At 39.9% G+C, this 27343-nt stretch overlaps 1 protein-coding gene across 4 annotated transcripts in view; it reads right to left on the reverse strand.

The window, feature by feature from the left end:
- Positions 1-27343, reverse strand: part of KIF2A (kinesin family member 2A) — a 90210-nt gene that overhangs the window by 39010 nt on the left and 23857 nt on the right. For 2 of the 4 annotated variants that reach the window (XM_074995531.1, XM_074995535.1), the window contains exons 2-14: positions 21395-21489; positions 20346-20465; positions 19953-20007; positions 17344-17466; positions 16705-16805; positions 14857-14952; positions 12945-12999; positions 7490-7652; positions 2567-2657; positions 2278-2341; positions 1553-1644; positions 1213-1355; positions 313-517 (exon numbers count right to left, since the gene is read on the reverse strand). In XM_074995531.1, the coding sequence (XP_074851632.1) occupies positions 313-517; positions 1213-1355; positions 1553-1644; positions 2278-2341; positions 2567-2657; positions 7490-7652; positions 12945-12999; positions 14857-14952; positions 16705-16805; positions 17344-17466; positions 19953-20007; positions 20346-20465; positions 21395-21489 (1403 nt within the window). Of the gene's footprint in view, positions 1-312; positions 518-1212; positions 1356-1552; positions 1645-2277; positions 2342-2566; positions 2658-7489; positions 7653-12944; positions 13000-14856; positions 14953-16704; positions 16806-17343; positions 17467-19952; positions 20008-20345; positions 20466-21394; positions 21490-24603; positions 24726-27343 lie in introns of all 4 variants that reach the window. The other 2 variants (XM_074995534.1, XM_074995533.1) reach the window with 2 other exon arrangements.

Consider the following 27343-nt stretch of genomic DNA (forward strand, 5'->3'; position numbering starts at 1 on the left):
AGCCCTCCCCTGCACACTGAAACCCTCATATTTGCCCCTCCACCCCAGGCCTCCAAAAGAGTTCATTTGGCCTAGGGGAAGCCCAGCAACCTGAACCCATCCTCCCCATGATGCTTGTTAGACAATAATTATCAAGTAGAAATACTGTCCAAGTATTTCCTCTTAAGCAGTTAGGGAAACATTAATAAATTATTTTAAATGTCATATCAATTTAATAGACAAGCCCTACCAACAGTCATCTTACTGGATATTTGGTTTTGTTATATGAATAAGATTGCCACCTGCACAAAGAATTAAATTACTTCTATTTACCTTGAGTGCTAAAAGGCTCTTGTTAATTTCAGCACCTTCCAGTCGTGTTTGCCTATCCGCACTAGAAGTATCTGCTCCTCTTTCATTTCCAGCCAAATCAATCAGAGAAAATTTACCATGTAGTTTCCCTTTCCTTCTGAGGATAATCTGAAACACTGCATGGCTCCGAGATGAGTGTGCATTTGCAGATGTCTGGCCAGATGTTCTTAAAAAAAAAAAAAAAAAAAAAAAAAGCAGGGAAGTTGGTGAGAAAATACTATTTAGTGCACATGAAAGACCACACATATTGAAGCATTGTGTAAGTTAGCTCTCCAAGGCAGAGAAAATTGTTATTATAATACAAAATACAACTCAACAACAACAGCATAAATATAGTACAATGAAGTATATTGCTCCATCTCCTCTACCAGGGAAAAAGGGAAGAGAGAAGGAGAGAGCACGAGAGACAAAAACCAGTATTCCCTCCCAAGCCCTTAAACACAGATAATCCAAGTCAGAACATTTTGATCTACGGAGAGTTATAAATCATGGAAAAAAGACTACTTCAAATACACATTTTACAGTTAAGAATCCCTGTCACATAACAAATACATGCTGGCTTTTAAATACTAAAAATACAGCAGCATTCCAGAGCATTAACAAGGTGACATTAAGACCGTAAGCTGGTTACATAAATACATACAGCTCACAACGCACAGAATATTTATCTCTACTCCTCTTTGCAGATGTAGATAACCAACCTTTATCCAACATGTGGACAACTCTACACTGTAGTTAATTAACGTAAAAAAATATAACTGAATGGTACTGTGTGAAAAGATAAGGACAAACACAAATTCTTATACAGTAAAGTGTACTGACTAACTATAACTTACATTGAAATTAATTTAAAACCGATACCTGCAGCTGTTGCCTATTTCAATAAGCTTGAGTACATCTTCAACACATTTAACCTCCCGTTCCTGCAATCCCACCACTTGGACCTGCTGTTTACCATCCTCCAGCACCCTTAATTTTGTCTTCCTGTTCAACAAGTCAAAAACCTTAAAAAAAATTGATAACAAGAGGTCTTTAGGAGACACTTAATTCTAAATAATCATAAAATTCATAATATTTCAGCCAAACAAGTGATGAGAAACATGCTCACATAAAAATCAAGCGAGAAATCCTTGTATTTTCTAATCACAACCCTCAAGTGGTCTCTGGAAAGGTTTTTCTCAAATCAAGAACTTGCACTTACCTTCCCACTGTAAATCTCAAAAAATGTTGCATATACTTGAAGTTCTAACTTCTTATAGTTTGGCTTCTTTAGCATTAAAAAGACATCTCGAGCTGTGAATAAATGTTCAAATATACAGAAATCTAGTTATGCACTTTGATCATCCCCACCTTAGACCTTGAGGCCTGTGTTGGTCTAACTTCTGCCAGAGAAAGGATGCTGAATCCTTTAGTGCTCTGCCCAGCCAGAGTCCCTTATGCTATTTGGGTGTATCATCAACTCTTGAGAACTTAACCCACAATGACAAAATACTGCTGCATGCAGAGAGTCTGAGATCAGGACACAGTTAATTTCCCCTTTTACAGATTACCACTCTACATGCATGACGGTTAGAAAATAACAGTCTCCCTTGGAGGTTGAGAGGGAGGAATGGCCAAACACTCCTATGGCCTTCTTTTCAAAAGTTAGTGTATTTGACTTAAGTATTCCTTTTGGAGCTAAAACTAAAACTTCTCCGAGAAGGCTCAATTCCTCAGCCACTGATAATCCTAAAGCTCTCTTAATTACATGGATACACATATTGAGGTAAATAAAGTTTACAAGCTTGAAAGGTATTTTTTGCTTCCCCTCTAGCGTAACGCAAAATATTTCTAGAACTTAAAATTAAAGGGTACAACAGAAAGTAGAAAAATCTAGTAATCTCTAGCAACTGGCAAGAAAATTAAATGCACCATATGATTACTCACCTGCAAGTGCATAAATTCCTTTAGAACAGTCTTGGTTCTTTCCTGAAAAATCACCACCCATAGTCTAAACATAAACAGAAGAACATATTAATTATCAGATATGCACTTTGGGTTATTCAACATCTTTTTGTTGGACAATATGTTATTGATGAGCAGGACAAGCTTTCAAGCCACACAGAGCTCTTCTACAGGTTGATTATTTAATAACTGAGCAAATTAAGAGGAAAATTTTGATAAAGAAAAAGCAATGTTGATAAATGGTCTGATTGAGCTTACAAGAATTACTTACATGGGTTTTTCCACTGCCTGTTTGCCCATATGCAAAACATGTGGCCATTCCCCTTTCAAATATGGTCTCCACTAACGGTCGAGCTGTAAACCTTTAATCAAAAAGCAGGAGCATTAGAGACTTTTTATCAAAATTTAGTAAAGTTAAATGTAAACCCAACATTCCCCCCCCACCTCAACATTGTTCCTCTAAACATTTTCCTAAGTATTTGTTCAAAAAGTTACTGTTTGAAAGTTAAACTATGAAAGACTGTCAAACTCAAAGGATTAAAACAATCTTTTAAACAGTTATTTTTAGTACATTATGCTGACAGAGGATTTGCATTAATAGCATAATTTCTGACATAAGTTACTGCATCCCTAGTCCAACACAACTGTCACATCATGTTTTCTGCCTGGCAACAAATATTTACACAGGAGCTCCAAATGGGAGATTTTTTGAAAGCTCTCCAAATCCCTAACTTTTTCTTTGCGCTTGAATTCCTTAGTAAATGCTTTCACAGCCAAGAGACATGAAAGAACAAAACGATAGTCACATATGACCCTATCTCTTCTATAGCAACCAAATCAGACATGAGTAGATCACAGCAGTACACCCATCACTCGAAGAAATAAGGCACTACTACAGACAAAATTTATGTCTCTATTGGAAATAATTTGGCACTACTTTTAAGGGGGGAAATGGGTATATTAAGTGACTATACGAGAAACAAACTTGTTTGTCCAGACAAACACCTATGTACACAGATTTCCTACATTTAGAGGAAGGCTACTGAAAATTTCCCATTTAAAAATCCTCAATATTCCATGAATAAAAGACAACTTCAAAAGATGGAAAGTGGAATAACATTTAAGTTTAGATTACAAAGGATCAGTGGAGAGGCACTCTTGAAAATATATAATGTGTTATATTTAAGGGTAGGGACAGGGAAAGATTGTGGGGGAGGGATGGCTTCTCCAAGACCCGGGGACCTGGCAGCTGCCGGAGCTCCCCCTGCTTCCCCGAGGTGTGGGAGGGGGGAATGAGTCCCTTTTTTTTAAAAAAATGGAATAAAAAGAGTCAAGGATGCCTTTTTGGTGTCCCAAATACAGGGCCATCCTGCCCAATACAGGACGGATGGTCACCCTTGTTAAGGGGTTTAAATTCTTTGTTATACGATACTGATCACTTCTGAAAAGATGGCTTTCAGAACTTCAATTATTCTCAACCTAATTTACCACAAAAAGAACCCTAAATTAATAAAACAAGAATGAACCCTTATAACTAAATAGATTTGAGCACAGGATAGTAGTAGGCACCCTTCGATCCTGAGGGATCATGGGTTTGCGCCCCAACTGGACTGATTCGAGCAGCGTCTTCTGTGGCTATGCAATCCAATGCGGGAGTGGCAGTCCTTTCCACACTGTGAGCAGCAGTAGGCAGATGTCGCTCTGGTATCATGGGCATGGATCTTCCCGAGGGCTCTCCTGTCTTCCGCTTCCTTCACCAAGGCAGCTTCATACATAACAAGAGCTTCCTTCACTCCGTTTCCAGGTATGCCTGTCTGAGGCGAGCGAATGGCAGGTGTTCACACTGATAGAGAGCGCGCGGAGGTCACACTTGCATGTGTCCTTGTAGCGCAATTTAGGTCGCCCTTTCGGCCTCTTTCCAGACGCCAGTTCACTGAAGAGGAGGTCCTTCAGTATTCGGCCATCCGTCATGCATGAGACATGGCCCAGCCAGCGCATACGCCTCTTTTTGAGAAGGGTGAACATGGAGGCGGTGCCTGCCTTCTCAAGCACTGCGCTATTGGGGACCTTGTCCTGCCATGAGATACCAAGTATGCGCCTAAGGCAGCGCATGTGGCATGTGTTGAGCTGCTGATCTTATTTTGAGCGCACAGTCCATGTTTCGCTGGCGTACAGCAATGTGCTCAAAACACAGGCTGTGTAGACCTGCACCTTGGTGCGTACAGTGAGCTTATTGTTAGCCCATACTCTCTTTGTCAGCCTGGAGAACGTTGTGGCAGCTTTTCCAATGTGCTTGTTGATCTCGCTATCAAGTGACAAGTTGTCCGAGATCATCAAGCCTAGGTACACGAACTCATGGACGACTTCCAGTTCGTAGTCTAGCATGTTGATAGATGGCTCGTTACCCACGTTTTGGCCCATCACCTGGGTCTTCTTTAAGCTGATTGTGAGGCCAAATTCCATACATGCATCCGCAAAGCGAGTTATGAGTGACTGCAGTTCCTGCTGAGCATGAGCAGCAATAGCTGCATCATCAGCAAAAAGGAACGCCCTTAGATTCTTTGTAAGCACCCTGGTCTTTGCTCTAAGCCTCGAGAGTTTGAAGAGGTTGCTGTCCGTTCTCGTGCGGAGAGAGATGCCCTCTGTAGCAGTTCCAAAGGCATATTTGAGCACAGGATAAGCTCAGTGGAAAAGAGCCTAACAATTATACAGCTTACTACAATTGTGTAATAAAGCACTGGAAGAGTTAGAGTTTGAAAATAAACTCTTTAGGTTATAGCTGCATTGAGCAGTAACTACAAATCCTAGAAATAGCTATTTATAAAGATTCTCTCCACCCCACCCTGTATTTCAGGACCTTACAAACACACCACTAAAATACCGAGTTTCCTGTGGTCCCGTAAAATTTATTTATAGCCACCAGTCCTGGCTAACAATTAACTAACAGCACAGAATACTTAAATTTACCACAAATGTCTTCAAAGAGCCCAGTAAGAAACCTATGTATAATCTTCCTGAATAAGACCTCTAAGATTAACTAAGTATGGAAGATGATTCATATTTCATTCACTCTCTTACTGAGAAGGTGGCACTAAACTCGCTAAAGGTTTTGAAGAGGTAGCAAATGCCAGAGAAAGTGCTTTAGAAAAAGCAAACGCTAGATTAGATAAGAAAAGACCGAAGATTATGGGGACATCAGCTATGCAGAAACATTATCTGTCCTCATCCAGCTACTTAAGAGAGTTTGTTACAGTGAATATTACTTCATGAAGACCACCAACGCACAGGAAAGCCTGAAGGAAGACACTGCAGAGTGTGCTTTTTCCCAAGACTGTTTACACCTCAATATATATGCAGTGTCTTTTTTTGTGGCACATTGACTTCAACCTGATTTCTCACATGAAATTACATGTGGAACATTTCCATTGGTTGAAAATTATATATTTAACAAAAGAAAAAAAAAAAGAAAAAAGTCTCTCTGGCCTAAGAATATGCGCACACAGTTCTCTATACAAAGGTACATGACACAATATTATACTTCCATTATACTTACAACTAGGGATGTAAAATCCCATTTAATTAGTTAACTGGTTAAATGTGACATTTAACCAGTTAACCAATTAAACGGGGCAGGGCAGCCAGGAAGGGCTGATCTGGCTGGACTGGAGCAACCCTGCCTGAGGTGCTCCCAGCCAGGCCGGGTCTGCTGCAAATGGGGGCTGCTCCAGCCAGGCTGCGGCACTCCTGGGGCTGCGGTGGGCCACTTGGAGTTGAAGCAATCCCCTGCCCACAGCAGGGAGGGGTGGAGGGAGGGTGTTGCTCCAGCCTCCACTGGTTAACTGTAACTGGTAAGCCTTATCCGTTTAGGGTGAGGTTTACTGGTTCAGCATTAACAGGCCTAATTTACCACAGATGTTGCATAAACCGACTTTGCTTTAATACAAGTCAGAAACAAAAAAAACGTTTAATAAAATAAGGCATTGGACAATTCAAGAGCTAAAACGGAACCAAGTGCAAAGATACGCCAACTTTATTCTTCGTAGGTTCCTTAAATGCAATCGTAGGCTTTCAGAAATGCAAAGATTAGTCCTTCCTGAAACCTAGAAGAAATATCAGGCTTAAAACAAAGATGTGATGTAACTTTTAAACATGATATTAGTATAACTGCTATGAATGCAGAAAATACTGCAACACCAGGTCAAAGAGAAAAGGAAAAGACTGATGATTAGGCAGTAGAGCTGAACGCGCCTGACTGACAAATTTAAAAACTTTCAGTATGAAAACACGAGAAAATTTAAAATCCTGAGTTAAACTAGAGGAACTCATTGTACTAAATCTTCTTTTCTTTATGATATAACTAAATGATGGAAATGCATTAAAGTACAGATATCTTGTTTCAAATACTTCTTTAACGGGAGGTCTAAATTTTATTATCCTCCCAAATAAGAAAACACACAGCCATGTTATATGAAGGAAAGAGAGTAACCTATATTAACATAAAAGAGATCTGAGATTTAATGGATCAGTATATGAGAGACACTGCATATTAAAAAAAAAAATACGCCTGCAAGCAGCCTTTATCAAATGTTAGGAAAGGAACCATGCACAAGGGTCTAAGTACACAAACTGTAACGCAAACTCAAAACTCCATTCAGAATTAAACAGTGCAGTTACTAATTTAAGAAAAATAATAGCAAAGGAAGAATGAGATTAAAGAGGTAAAGACTGGAGAAATGTAGATTATTAAATAGGGATTAGTGAAAAAAAAAACAGAAAAAAACATGCAAAGACATGGATATGCTCCCATTTGCCTCAATAAAGGGCTTTTAAAAATAAGGAATGTGATTTTTTTTTTCTGGATCCTCGGGTGCTCAAAGGGCAGACAGGATGGTCTGAAGAATAGGTTAGTTAGATCTTACGCGACATGCATGAGAAGGGAAGAAAACATTCTGCACATGATTGTCTAAAAAAGGTGGGATTTGGAAGGGCTGAAAATTACAAAAGTCAAGGCAAGTGGAGGTGAAGGGATGGATGAATTCAACACAAAATGTTACAGAAAAGATATACACGGAAGTGGCAAACCGATTAGAAGACCAAATGGAGAAGGCATAATGTCTGTGGTCAAGTATAAACCCAAAAATAGAGAAAGTGAAGAGAAACAGGAAAATAGTCACAAAAAAGTGTATACACATACCTGTAAACCATTTCATTAGGAGCAGTATCATCAAAGGCATAATCAAAGCGAAAAGTTTGGTTTTCTAGGTACCTTGTTAAATCCACCTTTTGTTTTGGCTCATGTACCATCACAACATCTTTACTAGGAATTGTGATTACATCCAGGTCTTTCATTACAGTTTCTATAAAATAAATGATATATAAATATATATCTATACATACTATTGATGCACATAAATTTTACGCCACTTGGTCATCTTTCTTACAATGTCCAGCGTAATGTAACTGCTCCAAGTAAATGTGATACTATGGATATCTGCTTCTGATCTCTATATTTAAAAAAAAAAAAAATCAGGTACATTATAATCTGTAGACTTCTAGTGATTATACAATTTACTAATATTCTGAAAAGGCTGTTCCTGAGCACCTTTCTAACTTGAAAGAATTATAGCTCCATAATTAACAACTGCCTGTTTGCTCTATAATTACTTTTGTTAAAAAATGCTTTAGTTCTTCTGAAGTTTTATTTATGACATATCCAAAGATTATTGCCTTATTTTTTGCCTTTAATTACTCATTACAACCCTTCCTCAGCTAGACAACAAAAATTCAGTGCTATTTTAACTGTCAGTCTTATATTCAGAAATATATAATTTTACCTACATAGCTGGCAATTTTTTTTTTTTTTTTTTTTACAAACAGCACCATTTATTGTTCATACAGGCCTTTTGCTTCACTTTTTATAGCTATACCCTTATTATATGAAAATTTTTCAGCTGTGGAAACTTTTTATTCCCTTTTATACACAATAGATCTTCATTCACAATCACTGCAGGAGCAGACTCTTTAATCAGCAAAATAAAAACTCATCTATAAAATTCTATTCTGATGAAGTGAAACACCTTTTTAAATGCTTTTGTTACAAGAAAAGCCTGCAAATTTCAAAAGGGTGTTGTCTATATTCTCAAACAAATAAAAGAAATGCATTATTAAGTTCACGAGTTATAATTACTACATATCATTACAGTTTGTTAATTACATGAGAAGTATGAATCAGTAAAACACAGAGAACCCAATCAGCTCAAGATGCACAAAAACAAAGATCCTTTGTATGCACAATCAAGACCACTGATGTGCCCCATTTCTGTCTGTATATAAAATCTTTGAGGCACCCATTAGGAATAAGATGTACTTTTCCCCCCACAATTAGACGGAAAGCGTTGACTTCAATAAAAATATTTTGATTCTTGACCATCATCTTTGTCACGTGTTAATACCTGTACAACTAAAAGTATAAATCCAAGAAACCAGTGAAATTACTGAATTTTCAAGAACAGTACTATAAATTTAAAATATGCATTATTTTGCAGTAAACGCAGAACCGAAAACACAAGAATATTAGTGAAAGGAGAGTTTAATAGATTCACTCTTTCCATCAAAACAGTACTTTATTTCTATCTAGTCAATGTAAATACAGAACAGTCAATTAGTTTTATGGTGTCTGGCATACTCATCTAATACAGCAGCCTATGCTGCTTGCTGATCACCCTCTGGGATAACATCTGAAACCCAACCTAAATTTCTTTTGCTTTATTTACTGAACATTACTGTTTAACACTGAAGTGTGAATGGGTTTTGGCCTAGGTCCTAAGATGAGCTCATCAAGCTACTGTAAATCATGATTTAAAGTCTTTTTTTGAATCAAGAATTTAAAAACTGTATGTGCTTTAATCTCAGAATCTGCCCCTTTCCTAAGAAACTATCACTATATCACTCAAATAAAATCTTCTGATTATCTCAAATTTACTATTATAGGGCCCACTTTTTGCAAGTTCGCAGAGCATGGTACTTCTGTGGACATCAGTGATTCACTGAATTTGGTGCGCTTAAGACTGGTAGAAATTGAGTCTTATGTCTTATTTTAAATTAGACAACTAATACCATAAAAATATGCCAAATGAGTAATGTGAATAAGGAAATGCTACTTTTTAAATAAATATGTTATTCCTTTTTTAACACAGGATGCTTCCTATTCACCATCTTTCCTTCCAAGCTACCACACAAGTATTGTTTTTATTCTCCCATTACAAGACTAGGGCAGTTGAAAATATTGTTCCTTACATATCTCCACAATAAACGTGTTCACAAGTGTTCAGAACGTTATTAGATATGTTAGGTATGCACCTGGGTTTTTTTACTTTTGTTATGGTTTGTCCATAATTAATCTTTTTAATTCTTTCTGCAGTTGCAAAAAGACCACTTCAAATCAGCTGCTCATCTCCCTAGCATTCTCCACGGAATTAGCTCCTTCACTGATGTCAACTAGCTATGTAGAGGACTGGAACAGAAACAGACAGTTCTGCACAACAAGACACCCATGAGTAGACAACAGGCTGTATTTCTCGTTTCCTCTTTAATTAGCTTTACGTAGTTAGTTATCATCTATGTCATTCTCCTCAAATGTATTAGATTCCTTGGTCAGACTTAACAAACATGAATTGCAATGATGAAAGGAAAACTGAATTGCTACCAGATTCATGAGCTGAACATCTTCAGCCAACCAGGTTGTTAGGAGCAGTTTTAAATAACCTGTAACAGTTTTACTGATCTGAAAACAATCAATCAATAATGAAAGAAGAAACCTGGAAGAAAGGCAAGAGAAGAGCTCTCACAGTGTATAAATAACCATGCGTCTTTCTTCTCTCCCACCCCTTACCAAAATTCTCCTGTCACTTCCTGTCTCGCTGAAGACAGTCCAGAATGTGTCATCCTGGGACAATTCCAAAAAACTCACTGCAACCCCTTGGTATTTTGCAGATATGAAAATTATGCTCTGAAATCTTCAGATATACCTGAAACCAAGATATCCCTGAAAATTTTAAGAGGAGAAAAATGATTACCCACTTTTTTGTAACTGTTATTTTTTTGAGATTTGCTCCTCACGTCCATTCCAGTCTCAGTGTGCTGTACCCACATGCACAGTATGAGACTTCTGCCTTAGTGCTATCTATAGTGCCAGCTGTGGCCCTCTCTGAAGTACTGCAATCATGCTGCTTTATATCAGGCCCTATGTCCTCTTGGTTCCCTCTTGCCAACCACTCTAAGGCCGCGTCTACACGTGCACGCTACTTCAAAGTAGCGGGGCCAACTTTGAAATAGCGCCCGTCACGGCTACACGTGTTGGGCGCTATTTCGAAGTTGAAATCGACATTAGGCAGCGAGACATCGAAGTCGCGAAACCCGGATGGGAATAGCACCCTACTTCGAAGCTGAACGTCGAAGTAGGGCACTTGTAGACGATCCGCGTCCCGCAACATCGAAATAGCGGGGTCCACCATGGCGGCCATCATCTGAGGGGTTGAGAGACGCTCTCTCTCCAGCCCTTGCAGAGCTCTGTGGTCACTGTGTGCAGCAGCCCTTAGCCCAGGGCTTCTGGCTGCTGCTGCTGCTGCAGCTGGGGATCCATGCTGCATGCACAGGGTCTGCAACCAGTTGTCGGCTCTGTGGATCTTGTGTTGTTTATTGCAACTGTGTCTGGGAGGGGCCCTTTAAGGGAGCAGCTTGCTGTTGAGTCCGCCCTCTGACCCTGTCTGCAGCTGTTCCTGGCACCCTTATTTTGATGTGTGCTACTTTGGCGTGTAGACGTTCCCTCGCAGCGCCTATTTCGATGTGGTGCTGCCCAATGTCGAAGTTGAACGTCAACGTTGCCAGCCCTGGAGGACGTGTAGACGTTATTCATCAAAATAGACTATTTCGATGTAGTGTGCACGTGTAGACGTAGCCCAAGAGAGGGACAGCAAGGCAGGTAACGGAAGGGACGTGCACAACACATCTCAAAGAGTAACAGTTACAGAAAGATAGATAACCTTTTTTCTTTGATTGCTTCTGCACATCATTTCCATTCTAGGTGTCCACAATCCATATCCTTTGAGGCAGGCTTGGCATTCATGATCTTGCAGCACCACTCTGACAAAGACAGCCTCAATCTCACACTGACTGGTAAGCATGTAATGAGATGCAACTGTGTGGATTGAGGACCAGGTAGTAGCCTGATAGATCTCTTGGATCACCCTTTACACCAGGAAGGCCACCAACTATGCCTGCTGCTTGGTTGAGTGGGCCATCACCAATCGACAGCTGGGATATCTGTAACAGTAATGGATGTAGACTGTGATCCACGATGTACTTCTTTGGTTGGACACAATACAACCCTACATACTGTCTGCAGCAGCAACAAACAGCTGATGTTGCTGGATGAGAGAGTGTTCCAGATTTGAGATGTGCAATCTTTATGTTTCAGAATGTCTATTATTAAACTCATCATACATTGGAATAAGACTGTACTATGTAGATATAATTATAGTTTAAAGGCCAGTGATGTTAATTTTTTAACTTTAGGTTATAAAGACATACATTTTCAATTACACAAATGCATATATACTGAGGAAAAATTTTCATTAAGTCTTTACACAATAATTCAAGTTAATTAACTACAGTCTTCCCCCATCTTACGAGGGTAATTGTTCCTGACAAACTCCTCTTAGGGCGAATTCTTATAAGTCGAAAATGTAATTACCATTAATTTCAATGGGAAAAAATTGTATGCGTTCCTGAGCCCCAAAATTTACAGCCACTTACACATACTTGGCAGACGGCAGAGCTGCGCGGAGCAGGTGGTGGCGGCCCCCTAGCCACCCAGGGAGCGAGTGGCGGGGCGGGGCCAGGATGGACTGTGCGCCCAGCAGCCACATCTCCCAGGAGTGCCTGGGAGCCCGTGGCCGCCGGCTGGACCAGGGCACGCCGCTACTGCGGCGCTGAGGTGGAGACCAGACCAGCCCCAGGAAAGGCTGGGCGGGGGGCTCCAGGAAACCGCTGCCAGGTGGCGAGGAGCAAGCAGCAGAGGCGAGGCCAGGATGAGCTGACTTTCTCCAGCTGCAGGGTGTCCACGTCGCGCTGAGGCACTCGTAAACTCGAGTAAATGCCTCGTAAGGCAAAGTAGTGGTCCTTAATCAAGTTGCTTGTAAACTTGAATTCTCGTAGCCCGAATGGGCATATCTCGGGGTATGACTGTATTACTAACTTAAAAGACAATATGGGTGGTGAATTAGAGAAAAAAGACTTTGTGGTCAAGACACTGGAATTGGATTCAAGATATTACAGTGCAATTCCCAGACAAAAGGGCTTCCTATATGACCTTGTGCAAATCACTTAATCTCTGCCTCAGCTTCCTCTCTGCAAAATAAGGATACTACTACTTTTGTCCATTTACATTACAAGCTCTTTGGGTCAGGCACTCTCTCTTACTACATGTATGCACAAGGGCTAGTTCAATGGGGTCCCATTCTTGTTGGTGGGGTCCCATTCTTGTTGGTCCCTATAGATGATTCTGTAATACAAATACTATAAAACACCACACACCACTAGAAGCTACTGCTTAATGAGACTCATACCAGCTAAACATTAAATGGTCATACCTTTTTTATTGAGCGGCCGTTTTCGTACACAAACACATATCCTATGCTCATCAATCTACCAAAAAAAAAAAAAAAAAAACAACAACTTTCAGTGAATTAAGTACTCATTTTAATGGAGACCATTATATCAGTTGTTCTAAATTAGGATTACTACAAAGTAGCAAATTTGAATTTTCAAAAAGTGTAAGTGCTCAGTGTGCAGTATCAACCAACCCAGACACACAACTTTTTACTCACTGCTACGAGCCTTAGGACCAGACCCTGCAGGGTGCAGAGCACATCCGATGGAGGTGCTTAGTTATGTCTACTCATACTGGGATGGGTTCTCAGCTAGTATACATCATAGCAGCACTGATTTCAATAAATCTACGACATTTTATACCAGCTGAAGGTCTGCCCCACTGACTTCAATTAGAGATGATGGTTTCAGTACCTTTCATGTTAAGGCCCTACATCTAAAGGTTATTCCTGGGAGAATTCTGCATCGCTATGCATACACAAAATTCATGTCTGCCTTATATTTCTTAGTGTCCCTGAACAAAAATTACTTTTGACAGAGAAGTAAAGGGAATCTGCAAGGGCAATAAGACACCCCTTCCCAGCAGCAGAAACCCGTTGGTTCAAGCACCTGGAGCAGTAAATCACCAGTAGGGGGATGGCGTGGATAGTCCTGTATGTGAGAAAGACACATTCTGTCCCTCTCACACACTATTGTGGCACGCTTGGCATGGAAAGGCAGAGCTTTAGTGCGTTTCTCAGGTCAGAGGTGTGGGGCGGGCTCGGTCTCCTCAGACAGCAAAATATAGCAGCCTGTCTGTATAACAAATTATTCCCATTATCTCTATGAATTTCCCCCCCAGTATAAAACCAATGTAAAAGCTTTAAGGCTCCTTTATATTTCCAGAGTGGTATAAAATCAACAATAGTTTATGATGTTTATAATTGTTTATGATGTTTTAGTAATTAGAATTGGTCTGAATTTTTGTACTAAAAAAAAAAATTTCCCACTAAAATGTGCTCCATGAACCGTTTGCTACTGACCTTTCTGGAGGTGATCAGTGGGTGTGAAGCTCCAGCCCTCACTTGCCTATGATGTAACACAGAGCATATATTTGCTAACAAATAACTAGCAATAAAGTCTCATACATAGCTACATTATAATTAGACAAAGGAGGTTTTGGGATTTCCTATAATGCTGTCTGCTCCTGAACTCCATCCATTGTATTGTAATTTAAATAAATTACCAAAATAATTGAAACTGGCAGCATTATATAGCATTATTTTGAGGGAAAAAAAAAAAACTTAGAATTTCGCAGAATTTTAAAATATTATGTGCAGAATTTTTAGTATTTTGGCACAGAATTCCACCAGGAGTAACACATTTAGGCCATGTCTACATTGGTACAAATCTTCAAAATAGCCGTGCCAGTGTAGACACGGCCTTATAATTGGTTTCTCAAAGGAAACTAAGGTAGTTAGACATCTAGCTCCCTTGAGCTACTTTGAATATTGTGCCCTACAACCATACATTTGTAGAGCTGTAACATTGTGAAGCTTGCACAACCTTTAATAGCACAGAATTTAATGATCTCTTTCAATGCAAATACCATTTAAATAGCTAGAGCTCTAGAATTATAATCCTAAACCACAAAAGAACTTCTAGGTTTCTGATCATACAGGCCCAGATTTGTAAGAGTCATTCAACACTGCAGTGCTCAATGCTGAAATCATCTTCAAAAGCAATTTACAAACTTAACAGCTTATATCTCATTGAATGTCAGTGGAATGTAGGAGTCTACATCACTTTAGAAAAAGGGACAGACACTAAAGTCTGGCAAACTAATATAAAGTGTAAAAAAATTCTGTGAAGAAAATCCTTGCCTTTTAAAAACAATTCCTGAGGTAAACTTACAGGATCAGCTGTTGTCAATGGTCGATAATCCAAACTTCCCCTGAAATCTCTTATCATACACATAATTTCATAATTTGGGTTTGTAGCATCAACATCCTGGGGGGGGGGGGGGGGGGGGGGGGGGGGAAACAGAGGAGTTACAAGTTTTTGTTTGATTAAAAGGCAACACAAAACATGCTTCATAAGAACTCAAGAAAGGCTGGAGAAGAGGAAGAACCCTCTTACACTTTCCCTAAATCTTCTCCATCAAAATACTACTACTAATACACTACTACTGCTACTACTACTAATATAGAATAGACAGTCTACAGCTATTGAGGGCCATTCTTATGTTTTCTTTATGCAACAGTTATGACTGAAATTGCATGAAATTGAGTCATCATCGCCTTTTTAGACAAACTGAATACTCCTACATAAAATATGCTTCTATCTAAAATTCAGACAGTTACATGGTTCATTACAAAATAAAGTCTTGGCTTTACTACTATTATGAAAACAGCACTGAGAAGCTTTGACTCCTAGTATTGCTGCTTTTTAAAATAAGAAATATTTGAAAATCAACAAGCTTGGACATTCACATAAATCAGACAAATAGCTCCCATATTCAGAAGTTAAGAAATGACAGACACAAAAAGGGTTTCTTGGAATCAATCAAAAAATTAAGATTTAATTCAAAATTTAATGCATGCAAAATCTCAAAGCAGTATTTTAAAACAAGACACTGAGAACGAATTAAAAAAAACTTATAGAAAGAACTATTATCTTTCTGACACATATAGATTAATGAAAGCAGAGAAAAAAAATTCACAAAACATCCTTTTAGATAAGCTGAGGCCCATCATAAAGCCATGAAAAATCAAGCTTCTTGAATCATTTACTTTCTGGTGGTACATATGTCATTAAAAGATTGCTACTATCTCCTTAGAGACTAAAAACATATATACAGGACTGTCAACAAGATTATACTACTGGTCCTTCTAAATCTTTTGGTATACTGTGACAAAAGGTCATTAATATTAAGATCTCTCTTACAGAATTAGTAGATTCATATTTTAACAAAGTTCTAATAAACTGCTGCCATATTGCTGATATGTTAAAAACTAAAATGTTTGTAAAAGTGTTAAAAACCATTCTTCTAACCTCAAGTTCTCAAATATGGCACTCTTACACCTCCAAAGATAAAAAGGGGGTCATTTGTCACAACATGTTATGTCCTATTTTGGGCATAAGGCTTTTAATATTTTTGTCCATGTGGCTCATTTGGTTTTGATGCTGTAAAAGCTCAGACTACCACAGAGTTTAAAAAAAACCACACCTAAAGGAGTTTGTAGAGCATAAGTCCATCAATGGCTATGAGCCATGATGAGCAGGGATGAAGTCCCTAGCTTCTGTTTCCAGAAGCTGAGCAGAGGTAACACAATGGAATGCCTGATGATTACCTGTTCTGTTCATTCCTTTTGGGGCACCTGGCACTGACCACTATGGACAATCAGGATAGTTGGCCAGATAGACCTTTCGGGTTATTCAGTATGGCCATTCTTATGTTTTCTTTGTGCAACACTTATCATTGATATTGCATTTGTAAGTATTTATGGCTGGGCCAGCAAATGCAAGTGCAAATAAAGCAGATAAAATCATAAGGTGAGCTACAAGAACACAACCACACATCCTAAATGAAATAATTATGGAACCTGAAGACTAATCGTTCAGCTTTGTACATGTGAAGACAATATTTAGTTCCAAGCTAATTATATTGTATACAAAGATTACAGCAAGTTGGCTGACATACATCTTCAACATAGGATTTCCGTAATGCATACAATTCAGGTCTGAGCTACCAATACAAACCTGAGCTCTTTTTTCCCTAAGTTCCTGTTGCTGCAGCCTTCTTTTCTCACGTTTTTCTTGCAATTTTTCAACCTCTTTCACACAATTAGATTTTCTACGTGCTTAAAGAAAAACACAGTTATTGAATACTCTTCAGATTGTCACATTTTATTTTATTAATAATTATAATTTAACTCTTTTCACTGCTTATTTCCTCAAACAACTCAACACAAGCAAAACATTACTGCAAGCTTACTTCTGAACTTTACTAGCCCCTGAATTAAAAAAAAAAAAAGATTCATGAGAACGAGACAAGAAATACCAAAATAAAAATAGAACAGACAATGGGCATCAAAAACATAGTAGCTGATTTACATGATCTGTAGGTTTGAACTAATAAAAGACTAGACAATTTAAAATATTTTTTTAAATGAACAATCAAGGTTTAAAAAATATTGAAGGAAAATTCTGAAACCCAGCTTCCAGCAGGACAATGACAGAACTCAACCTTCTCTTTCCCCACAGTAATCTGTAAATGCTTCTTATTTAGACCTACAGACACAACTGTGTTTAGACCATTCAACAATAATGGATTACACAGATGTGCAAGAGACATGTAATGCCTAGAATGAATGAATCCTTGATACGTGGTTTACATACAAGGGGGTCCAAATTCCTTTTTTGCAGCTTGAACTGGAGATATATCTGAAACACTACCATTCTGTTGTGTAGAGGAAGACTGTTCAGGAAGTTGAGTAGGCCGTGCACGCGTGGAACCAACCCCTGCAGAACAAAATCACAAATAATCTAAAATTACTCTTGACTTGAAAATCTACCAAATTTTTCAGGTAACAGAATGGTCTTTTAAAGAGCCGCAGGTGCTCCAGAGCCACAGGTTGCAGAGCACTGTGCTAGGTGTTCTAACACATGATATCACATAGTCCCTGCCTCACAGAGCTTGCAATATTTGGTGTCAGGAGCAACATAAGGTCACAAATGAAATAAGAGACAGAATACTACATACAAAGCAGAGCAAGTCTGAGGGTACATATAAGACTACAAAGATCAACCTGGTCAGGGTCAATCTTCTGGAGTTCAGTTTCACTCTCCTAGTAGAGACGCCTGAAACCAAACTATTTGGGGTCGGCAGTCAACCTCTTTATTCCTCAATATCACAAGGAGTAAAAGGGAGGTCAACAGCAGAAAATCTCCCGTCGACCTCCCTCTGTGAAGGAGGCCAAGTAAGTCAACTGCAGATAAATTGATTGTAGCTAGAATTGACTTACCTGCCTAGTGTAGACCTGCCCTGATTGCTTATAGAAACATCTCATTCTTATTTTGGCACCAAAGGTGCATGACATACAAAACGGTGGCTTGTGTGCAAATAGTGGCTGATTTTCAGAAGTACTGAGCAATGCTCACCAGAAGAACTCATGATGGTGGTACCTTGATCTCACAAATAGGAATAATTACAGACCAAAAAAAAAAAAAAAAAAAAAAAAAGTTTCTTCAAGTCAAATTGTTTAACAAAATTGTTCTAAATTGACATAGTGGTAATGGTGGCAAATCAGATACAGCATTGTCAGTAAAGATTAAATAATGTTAGCATAATAGAGAAAAAAGATTATATTTATGCAAATATTTACCTCATATATTTAAAAAAAAAACAACCTTATTTATCAACAGCTCCATTCTGGACAGAGGTGCTGGTAGATGGCCTAAGCTAGTAAGCCTGCACCTATTCCTCTCCAGGTTGAGCATTTGCTTCCCTCCCCCACCCCCATGTTTCTCTTAGTCCAGAAACCCCAATTACATAAAGGCATGGGAATGGGCATAGACTAAGGGCCTGGAATATAGCTGGGAAACTTAGGATTTTGTTATTATTGAATACCTTTTCTCGCACCACGAGAGGTTCCCAAAATAATAATCTCCTCAGCCTTCACCTTTTCTCCAAAGATGCGCACAAGCCTAATCACTCACCAGCAGACCCAGTCCATTACACTCCCATTCCCCAGGCTCTCACACACCAGCAGGAAGAGCAACTGAGTCTCCCCCTTGCTTTCAGAGACTATCCACAGTACAACTGCCAAGACTGTAAGCTCCCAGGCTCTTTCCAGCCTTCCTAGAACCCTCCAGCTTCTTGCTCCTTAAGATCAATGAGCCTCCAGCACGTGGCTGCTCTCAGTTTGAGCACCATTCACAGCCTTATTACAATACATCCTTTTATGCGTTTGATTGTTGCCAAATCCAGTATTCAAGTAGTCTTTAAAGTAGTGATACTCGAAACTCAGTGGTTCAGGACACAAATTAGTACTCAGTATTACCCCAAAAACCAGAGTAGTGTGAATTCATTGTTTCATTTAGTTTTTATAAAGATAAAATAATAATACTTGGTCAATTATCAGCTACAATTGGTCAACAACCTAGTATTCTTACTGGTTAATTACCACGTCTCACAGCTTTAATGTGTGCTGCAAAGAGCTGCAAGAGATACATGAAGGAGACACTTACATCTTCCAAGCCTTAAACTTATATCACTGCCAGAAGAGCTTACTACACAGGAACACAAAGGTAAGTTCATCTAAATAAACTGAAAGCATGAATCTGAAGTGCATTAAACTCCTATGTGGATTCTCCCAATTCAGAGGTAAAGTAATTTTAATTCATTTTAGATTAATTCACTCAACTCCCCTGATTGACTTTCAGACATGATTTCAGAAGCTATTTAATTCTGAATTGAAAAACAAACAAAAATAGTGTCAAAAGCTTAAAGGAATGTCTGAAATAGTGAAATATGACAAGAGGTTTTAAAGAATATATTTAATAGATACATAAATAAGCGATGCATAAAATGTAGGCATGCACTAGATCTCTTAGAACGATTTTATAATCCCTAGATTGTAGATATGGCTTAACACCACAGCTGCAATACCACAACTATGTCAACATAACCCCACAGCACAGATTCAGCCCACAGTGACAGATGTTCCAACGGCAGTGGGAATAATAACACCTCTCCAAGTGGCAGTAGCTAGGTCAACAGACTTTTTAAATGTAAACCAAGCATTACATATAAAACTGATATTTTTTTTTAAAAGACATCATAATAGTTCTTGTAATTACACCACTCACCCCTCAAGCCATTACATTTTGCATGGCCATGTAATAAAGGGAGAAGGAGAACCCAGAGTACTAGAGAACTTGAAAATGCTAAGCTGACATTTAACTTCCTTGCTTTGTGGAATGGAAAGATACAACCAATTGTTTACCTCTGTTGTCTCTGGCAGGAGTTTCATTCTTAATAGGCGCCACAGTCCGTCGATTCTATAAAAAGAAAAATCTCAATTTATCACCTCTTTTGTAAGTTGTAACCCCATTTCTGCTTACTTTCAGTGAACAGAAGCAATCACAGACATCAACATGAGCAGTATGGGGAGGTGACACTGCACAGTCCCTCCCAGCAGCACATATGATGAAGAGGATGCAAGCTAAATGTATCATTTCATAACCTCCAAAACCTTCTCTAAAAACAAAAGGCCCAAATATAATTTTCCTTAATATACACAAACATTTCACAATGACAGAATAAAGCTACTATAAATACTAGTATGAATGAGAGAATAATAAATTCTATTGTGCATATTGTAATACAGATCACCAACCTTCACAATTTTGTTTACTTTGGCTGAAGGAGTGGGAGGCGGCGGAGTCTCTGGGCTAGGCTCAATATCTTCATCGGGTGCAAGATCTGGGTTAAGTGAAAATATACTCTCCAAATCAATCTATTAACGAGGAAAAAACAAGATATACACACTTGTCAGTCTGCTCGAGTAAATTAAGTTGCAGCTCTCTTTTTACATTTACAGACAAACAAGCAGACATCTTTAGACATTTTACTCCACCATGATTTATTTTGTAAACTAATCTTGTGCATTCTCAGCTGAAGAAAATTTTTCCAACAATTTTGGACATAAAGTTGCCTGAAAATAGGCCTTTCAGTAGGCAGTCATTTTTGGGACATAGGAATAGCACTTCTGACAGCTACAGGAACTTGATGTAAGATATCCAATTATATAATAAGGAGCAACAGCCTAACTGACTGAAATATGTAAATGACCATCTCTAAATAAGAAACCTTATGGGAAACTATTTAAAACTCTCTCATATCTACATTCTTAACCAAGAAAGTAAGATTACAACTGAACATGAAAAAACAAACAAACAATCTGTAAAATAAATAAGCAAGCCGGAACTATTTGGTGCTATTATATTATAAAAAGGAGACTTTTTATTCCCAGCTCTGCCATTGGGAATAGCTGATTTTAGGCAAGTTATTTACCACTATGTCTAAACATCCCGGTCTGTGAAAAACAGGGAGAGGAGTCTGACCATCACTGAAAAGAACATTGGGATCTACAATTAAAAGTACTACGCAGGACACTGGTATGATTATTACAGAAGTGTATACTGAAGAAGTAAAATACAGTACTACAGAAACTGATGTCATTTGTTTTGCAATGCACACTAAACAATATCTGGAACCACAATCACAATTTAATTAAAAATGCATTTTCCAGTATTTTACTCTATGAACTAATTCAGGGTCAAGATAAAATACACACAATTCTTAAAAGAACATTCTGATAGTAATTTATTCTAGAAAAAATTTTAAAAAACTCTATAAAAAGAAGTTCTAAAATATTTAGTGTACCTCTTTGCCTTTAGTATCTCCATTTTCAATCCATTCAACAGTAACGCTTTCATTGTCTTCATTGAGAGATGTTACCATAGCTTGATGTATGCGACCTAGAAGGGAGACGCAAGTACTCATTAACAGTCGCAGTATTTCCCTGGAATTATTTTAGTCCCAATCTGTACCCCAGGAGTTTTGGATCTGATTCTGAAACTTAACCAAGAAAAACAAAACAAAAACAAAAACAAAAAACAAACAAAAACACAACCCTCCAAACTCTTCCAAACAAAATTAATGCAATGTAAACAGTTTATTTTATTTCTATCATGGTACTGCATACAGGTCTTACTGATTACACCAATTTCTACATAAAAACAGACACACAATCCCTCCAAAAGTTCACAGTGTAAACAGACAGGATACTGAGACCAGGCTGAGCCCACAAAACTAGCTTCCGACAAGACATTAGTATGCACAGAATCATTCAAGTTAACAAATAAAAATGTGACTGCTAATTATGCAGGACAGAACAGGAGGCAGGTGTAACCTAGCAAATTTTCTTGGCTTAGAGAGGTTTCATTAGCAGTTTCAGTTTTGTGATCTTTTCAGTGAAAGCACATTACATGGATGTATTTTATGTTTATCTTGACTGTAAGGCTAAGCCTACACTACAGCAATCTTTCAAAAGAGAGTGTCCACACAGCCTCCGCTCTTTCAAAGGAACAGTCCAGGGATGGAAAATCAGGTGCCATTAGGACTGCTCTTCGTTTAAAACAAAAAAAGGGAGGGGGGGGCACAGAGCTTCTACATATGCAAAGATGTTTTTGAAAGAAGGCACTCTTCCTGCAATGGGAGTGGAAGAGCGCTTTTGAAAGGACTGCCATGTTCTTTCAATTTAATTTCAAAAGAACACTTTTTGTGGGTAGACACTCCGCTGGATATTTCAAAAGACCCTCTTCTTTCAAATAATATTTAGACATGGCCTACCTACATGTTTCAGATCTTTTTTTTTTTTTCAGTCTTCTACTGAGTTCATAAAACAGGCACAGAGTCCTCTGTCCAGCTTTCCTCAAGTCCTCTTTTGACAGAGAACATATAAATGCTAGTTATCCAACTAAATGCGGAAGATTTCTTATTAGCACCAACACCAGATCTAAAACATCCAAGTGCAAGCAACATGAACTGGTCATAGTTGGAGAAGCAGAGATTTTGTGCATGTGACTTCACAAATAGCATGTCCAACAAGTCTACATGAAGTAAACCGGGACAGGAAACATTTTATATGGAGACATGGACTAAAAGAAATGTTCATCATTAACATTTAGTGTACTACTAATTGTTCAGCTGAAATTGTAAGACTAAGCACTCATCTTTATGGCCTACGTCTATCTATAAATCAAATCACTTCTGAAGGTTGCATCAGGTGAATTCCAAAATTTCAAGGACTATTTAGACAACAATGACCAGAACGCTATTGACTTTGAGGAAAACACCAAGAGGAAAAATTGTGGCTACATGGAGGCCCTCTCATCTGTTTAGCACAGCCACAACTTTAAACACCTCTGCAATTTCAGGGGGGAAATAGGATAAGGAGCACACACAGACTTTGAGGGGGACAGGCAGAGTAAGATGTGGGAGAGAGGAATGGCAGGCACACAGAACCTCTGGTAAGGGATCCTGGGGGATCCTGCTGAGGCAGCAGGGGAGAAGAAGATACACTGAGCCCCTAGCACAGAGTGAACAATAGGAGAGAAGTAGGACTAAAGTTGCACAGAGCCATTGGCATGGGGAGATGACAGCCCTTTGTATGAGAGGAGGAAGACTAGGAGGCACACTAAAGTTCTACCAGAAAGATCTGTAGGGAGTCACTGAAATAGAGGGGTCAGGGGAAGGGGCATACAGAATGGGTGGAATGAAAAAATGCACAGAGCCCCAGGGTAGCTGCAATCACTAGAAATGCATTTCTTTGAGACATGGGGGGGCAGCTTCTTCAAGCCCTGGGGAGCCCCAAGGAGGCAGCAGCCGCCGGCAACCCCACAGGAAGGAGGCGGCAACCCCCAGCAACTCCCCCAGGAGCCCTGGGGAAGCAGCAGCTGCCCATGCTCCCCCAAGGCTCAGGGAAGTGAGGTAAGGGGACAGCCCAAATACAGGACAATGAGTCCTTTTTAAAAAAATAAGTCAGGACACCTTTTTGGCATCCCAAATACGGGACCATTCCACCCAATACGGGAGGCATGGTCACCCTAGTAAACATTAGGGTAGACAAGGCCACATTTTATATAAACACACATCATCCAAGAGAGACAGATTCAGCACACAGGATCCTCCATGTTAAATCTTCCACCATTTTTTCTAAAATAACTTGCATTTTTCCTGGCACAAATTCCTTTGCATACACACAGTTATGTTTTTAATTTATTTGGTGTCCTCTTTTGCTTTACCTCATCTTTCCAGAAGCAATATAACTTTGTTCCCAATTGAGTTATAAGAGTATAAGGTTTGTGTGGATAAACCCCTATCTCAGATACATCACACAGATTCAAGCAGTTGTCTTACCGCCATCCCATACTGTATTGATTTACCCACGAACCAACCTTTCTGTTTACCCGTGTACCTTCCACTACTCACAAAGTCGTTTCGACTAGCTATAACCTATCTTTTTAAATGCTGCTGCAAAAATAGATGCACTCATTTGCAAATTCAGTTTCTGACAAGAATACAATTCCCGCAGTCCATCATAGCAGCCAGGCCCTGAGCTTCCATGTAGCCCAATCCAATTCCTTGCCCCCTGGGGGGGAGTGGGAAACAATGGCACATTCAATCCCATCTTTGGAGGAGTCATTGTGAAGATCTATGAGCTTCCGGGACAGGACCCAGTGCAACTATCAAGCTAAGGAACTCCAGCAAAATTATGAAAACACAGGGAACAAAAACAAGTGTTCTGGTAACACTCTGTTCTGTCAACATCTGATATGATGCCCCCATCCCCTGCCACACACACATAGATGCTCAACACCTACCAAAAGAGAGGGTGGGGGCGAGCACAGGACAAAGGGGAACTTTTTCTAATCTCATCGGCAAACCCCAGCAGAGAAAGAAAGATAGTGAAGCACAGACTTTATGGTCCAAAAAAAAAAAAAAAAAAAAAAAAGGACAGTGAGCAAGGGCAGGGAATGCATGGGCAAAGAGGCGGCATCCAGACATTTGGCAGAAACAGACCAACTTACTAGAGAACGTGGTTATAGTTTTCTCTCATATAGCACCAAATCATGTTATACAGTCTGCCAAGAGCATACTACTGAGACACCTCTCACTTCCGCAGACACAGGCCTCTCATGCCCTTCAATCTCTACAAAACAAAGAGAACAACTATAAACTTGAACATTTTTACACATTGTGCTTCTCATGCCCCAAAGGATGTGTGCAGTCAGCACTTTAGGCATGTGTGCCTCCGTTTCCACTGGGGTCTCTTTCTTGTTAAATCAATAAAAACATGGATTGGAGGAGCTGGTTTGTGTGTTTAAAAAAAACCACTTTGAATAATTCCATTGAGGTATAATTCCCCATAAATTTCCTAGTAACAAAAAAAGATACAAACCACACCAAATTCCTTCTTGGATTCTGTGGATACAACACTGTACACCTGACTAGTTGGAGAAGTCTGCAAAGGCATCCTATCTGACTAGTCAAAAAGCCCTCAATTTTTTTCCAACTTTGCCTTCCAGCTCTCAGTGAGGCTCTCTCCTACTCTGATAGAAGGTGTGCAAAACAGAGACAGCGGCTATCACGTGACAGATATTTCTCAGAAGCCTACTTATGAGTCACTTGCACATTCCCTTCAGACTACGAAGTGCATGTTCCATTGTAATTCTCCAATTTTAGTAAAACACCTGTTATCTGGCATTCAGTTAACTGGAACTCTCTATTAACTGGCATCTGCTTAGCAGGGCTGGTGGGGCCAGGAGGCATACTCCAATAACCGGCACATTTGATTATCCAGCACCCCTGATTCCCCAGGGAAGCAGGGTGCCAGATAATAAAGCTTATATCGTATATCAATTTAACTTCACATGTTGAGTTATACTGAATATTTTCCCCTGTGTAAACAAGCTCATACATTGCCTTCCTTGCCTACTGTAAGCCTCCCACCTTTCCAACTGGTGAAATGATTGCCCCCTGTAACAAAGACAGCCACCTCCTAAGCATATCCTCATACCCAGACCACTCACCGCTGCCCTGTTACCAAATTCTCCCCTCTTCAAGCTCCCTTAAACTACAGAAACAGGTAATTAAAATACCACATGCTCCATGGGTCCCATTTGTTGGCTATTTATAAACTGGCCCACCAAATTTCAGCCCCAGTTCATTCACTCTCCCCCTCTAGGTAGGGAGTCCCCATCCCTTCCTCCCACAGCAAGCCCCAATTCAGTCTGTGGCTGTATCTACACTATGAGATAAATTCAAATATAAGGCAGTTAGCTCAGTATTACCAGGGATTCTGTCTGAAGGTCAAACTGGGCTGCTGGCTGAGAACTACTTACGTGCCTCCTGGCCAGATCCTGCACCTGATACCCCACCACCTCTCACATACCAACTCCTTCCCCTAACTCATCATCCCCCTTCTGCCCAGGTCACCAGCCAAACCACCTGCACCCACCTTTCCCATCCTGCCCCACCAAGGTCATAACACCCCCTCAGACCCTGCACCCCACCTCCTATACCCTTCCCCCCAGGTCAGAATCCTCTCCTGTACCCATAATCCCCCACCCTAGGTCACAACCCCCCTCATTCAGCCAAACTCCTTGTCAGAGTCCACATCCTTTCCTGTACCCCTATCCACAACACTGAACTCCTTAACCTCCCTAATCTCCATCCCTGACCTCACGACCCCTCTACAGAAAAGTTTGAGCTTTAACTAGTTATCAAAATCTCAGAACACCTCCCCCATTAAAAATTATTGCCCACCCTAACCTATTGAAATGAGAGAGAAAGAACACAATCCTAATCTACTTCTCTTACTCTGGCAAGCATGTCAAGGAAATGACTGGCGTGAAAAAACAGGTACATTTCTCCATGGGATCTTCATGCACAGTTAATGACCTGCAACAACTGGAACTTCTGCAAAAGGATAATCTTTCAAAACTGGTTAAACTAGTTACCTATTTCTGGTAAAGTAATATCGGTATTTGTTTATCAAGGTATTCTCTGCTTCTGCTACAAAGAGCCTTTGAGGAGCTGATTTGCAAGGCTCAAACAGACATTCTTTAAGTCTTTTCACGAGTGTTTTACATTTGGAAAAGAAAATTTATTGAGATTACATTTTCTACAGTCTCAAGGGTATACTATTTAACATTTAGTCCACCTATAGTTAGGAGACAACTCATGAATGAAATGTTTGTTAACTAGTGTGACATTACAGGATTATCTCCGTTCACTGGCAGATAGAACCGCTATCTTTCCCACCTGAAAAGAACAGCACAGGTCAAAACTCCCTTGTCCAGCACCCTCAGGACCAGGGATTTTGCTAGACCGGGGAGGTCAATTCTGCTCCCCTGCTGGTGTTGCAGCCCCTGCTCCTGGGCTCCCCCACCCAATTGTCACCATAATCATGTAGAGTCCCCAGGCAATGGCTCAGCTGCAGCTGCCAGCTCCCAACCCCAGCCAGCCACTCCCCAGCCATGGCTTCCTGGGGCTGAGGCTTTCACCCAACCCCAGCTGCGGCTTCCCCAGGCTATGGCTTTCCGCCCAGCCCCAGCCACTGGCTCCCAATTGCAGCAGCAGCTTCCCTGCACTACAGCTTCCCACCTAGCCGTAACCATGAGCCACTGCAAGGCACCACTCCCTGGGCTGTTGAGTTCCCAACCCCGGCCACCACTCAGGTAAGACAAGTGCAATAAACCAGAACACTGCCCTCGGGGTGGAGGGGGGAGCAGAGGGGGATAATAACCTGCTGCTCCTGGCCCAGGC

Source organism: Carettochelys insculpta, chromosome 5 (genome assembly GCF_033958435.1).
Source record: "Carettochelys insculpta isolate YL-2023 chromosome 5, ASM3395843v1, whole genome shotgun sequence".
NCBI classification, from domain to species: Eukaryota; Metazoa; Chordata; order Testudines; family Carettochelyidae; genus Carettochelys; species Carettochelys insculpta.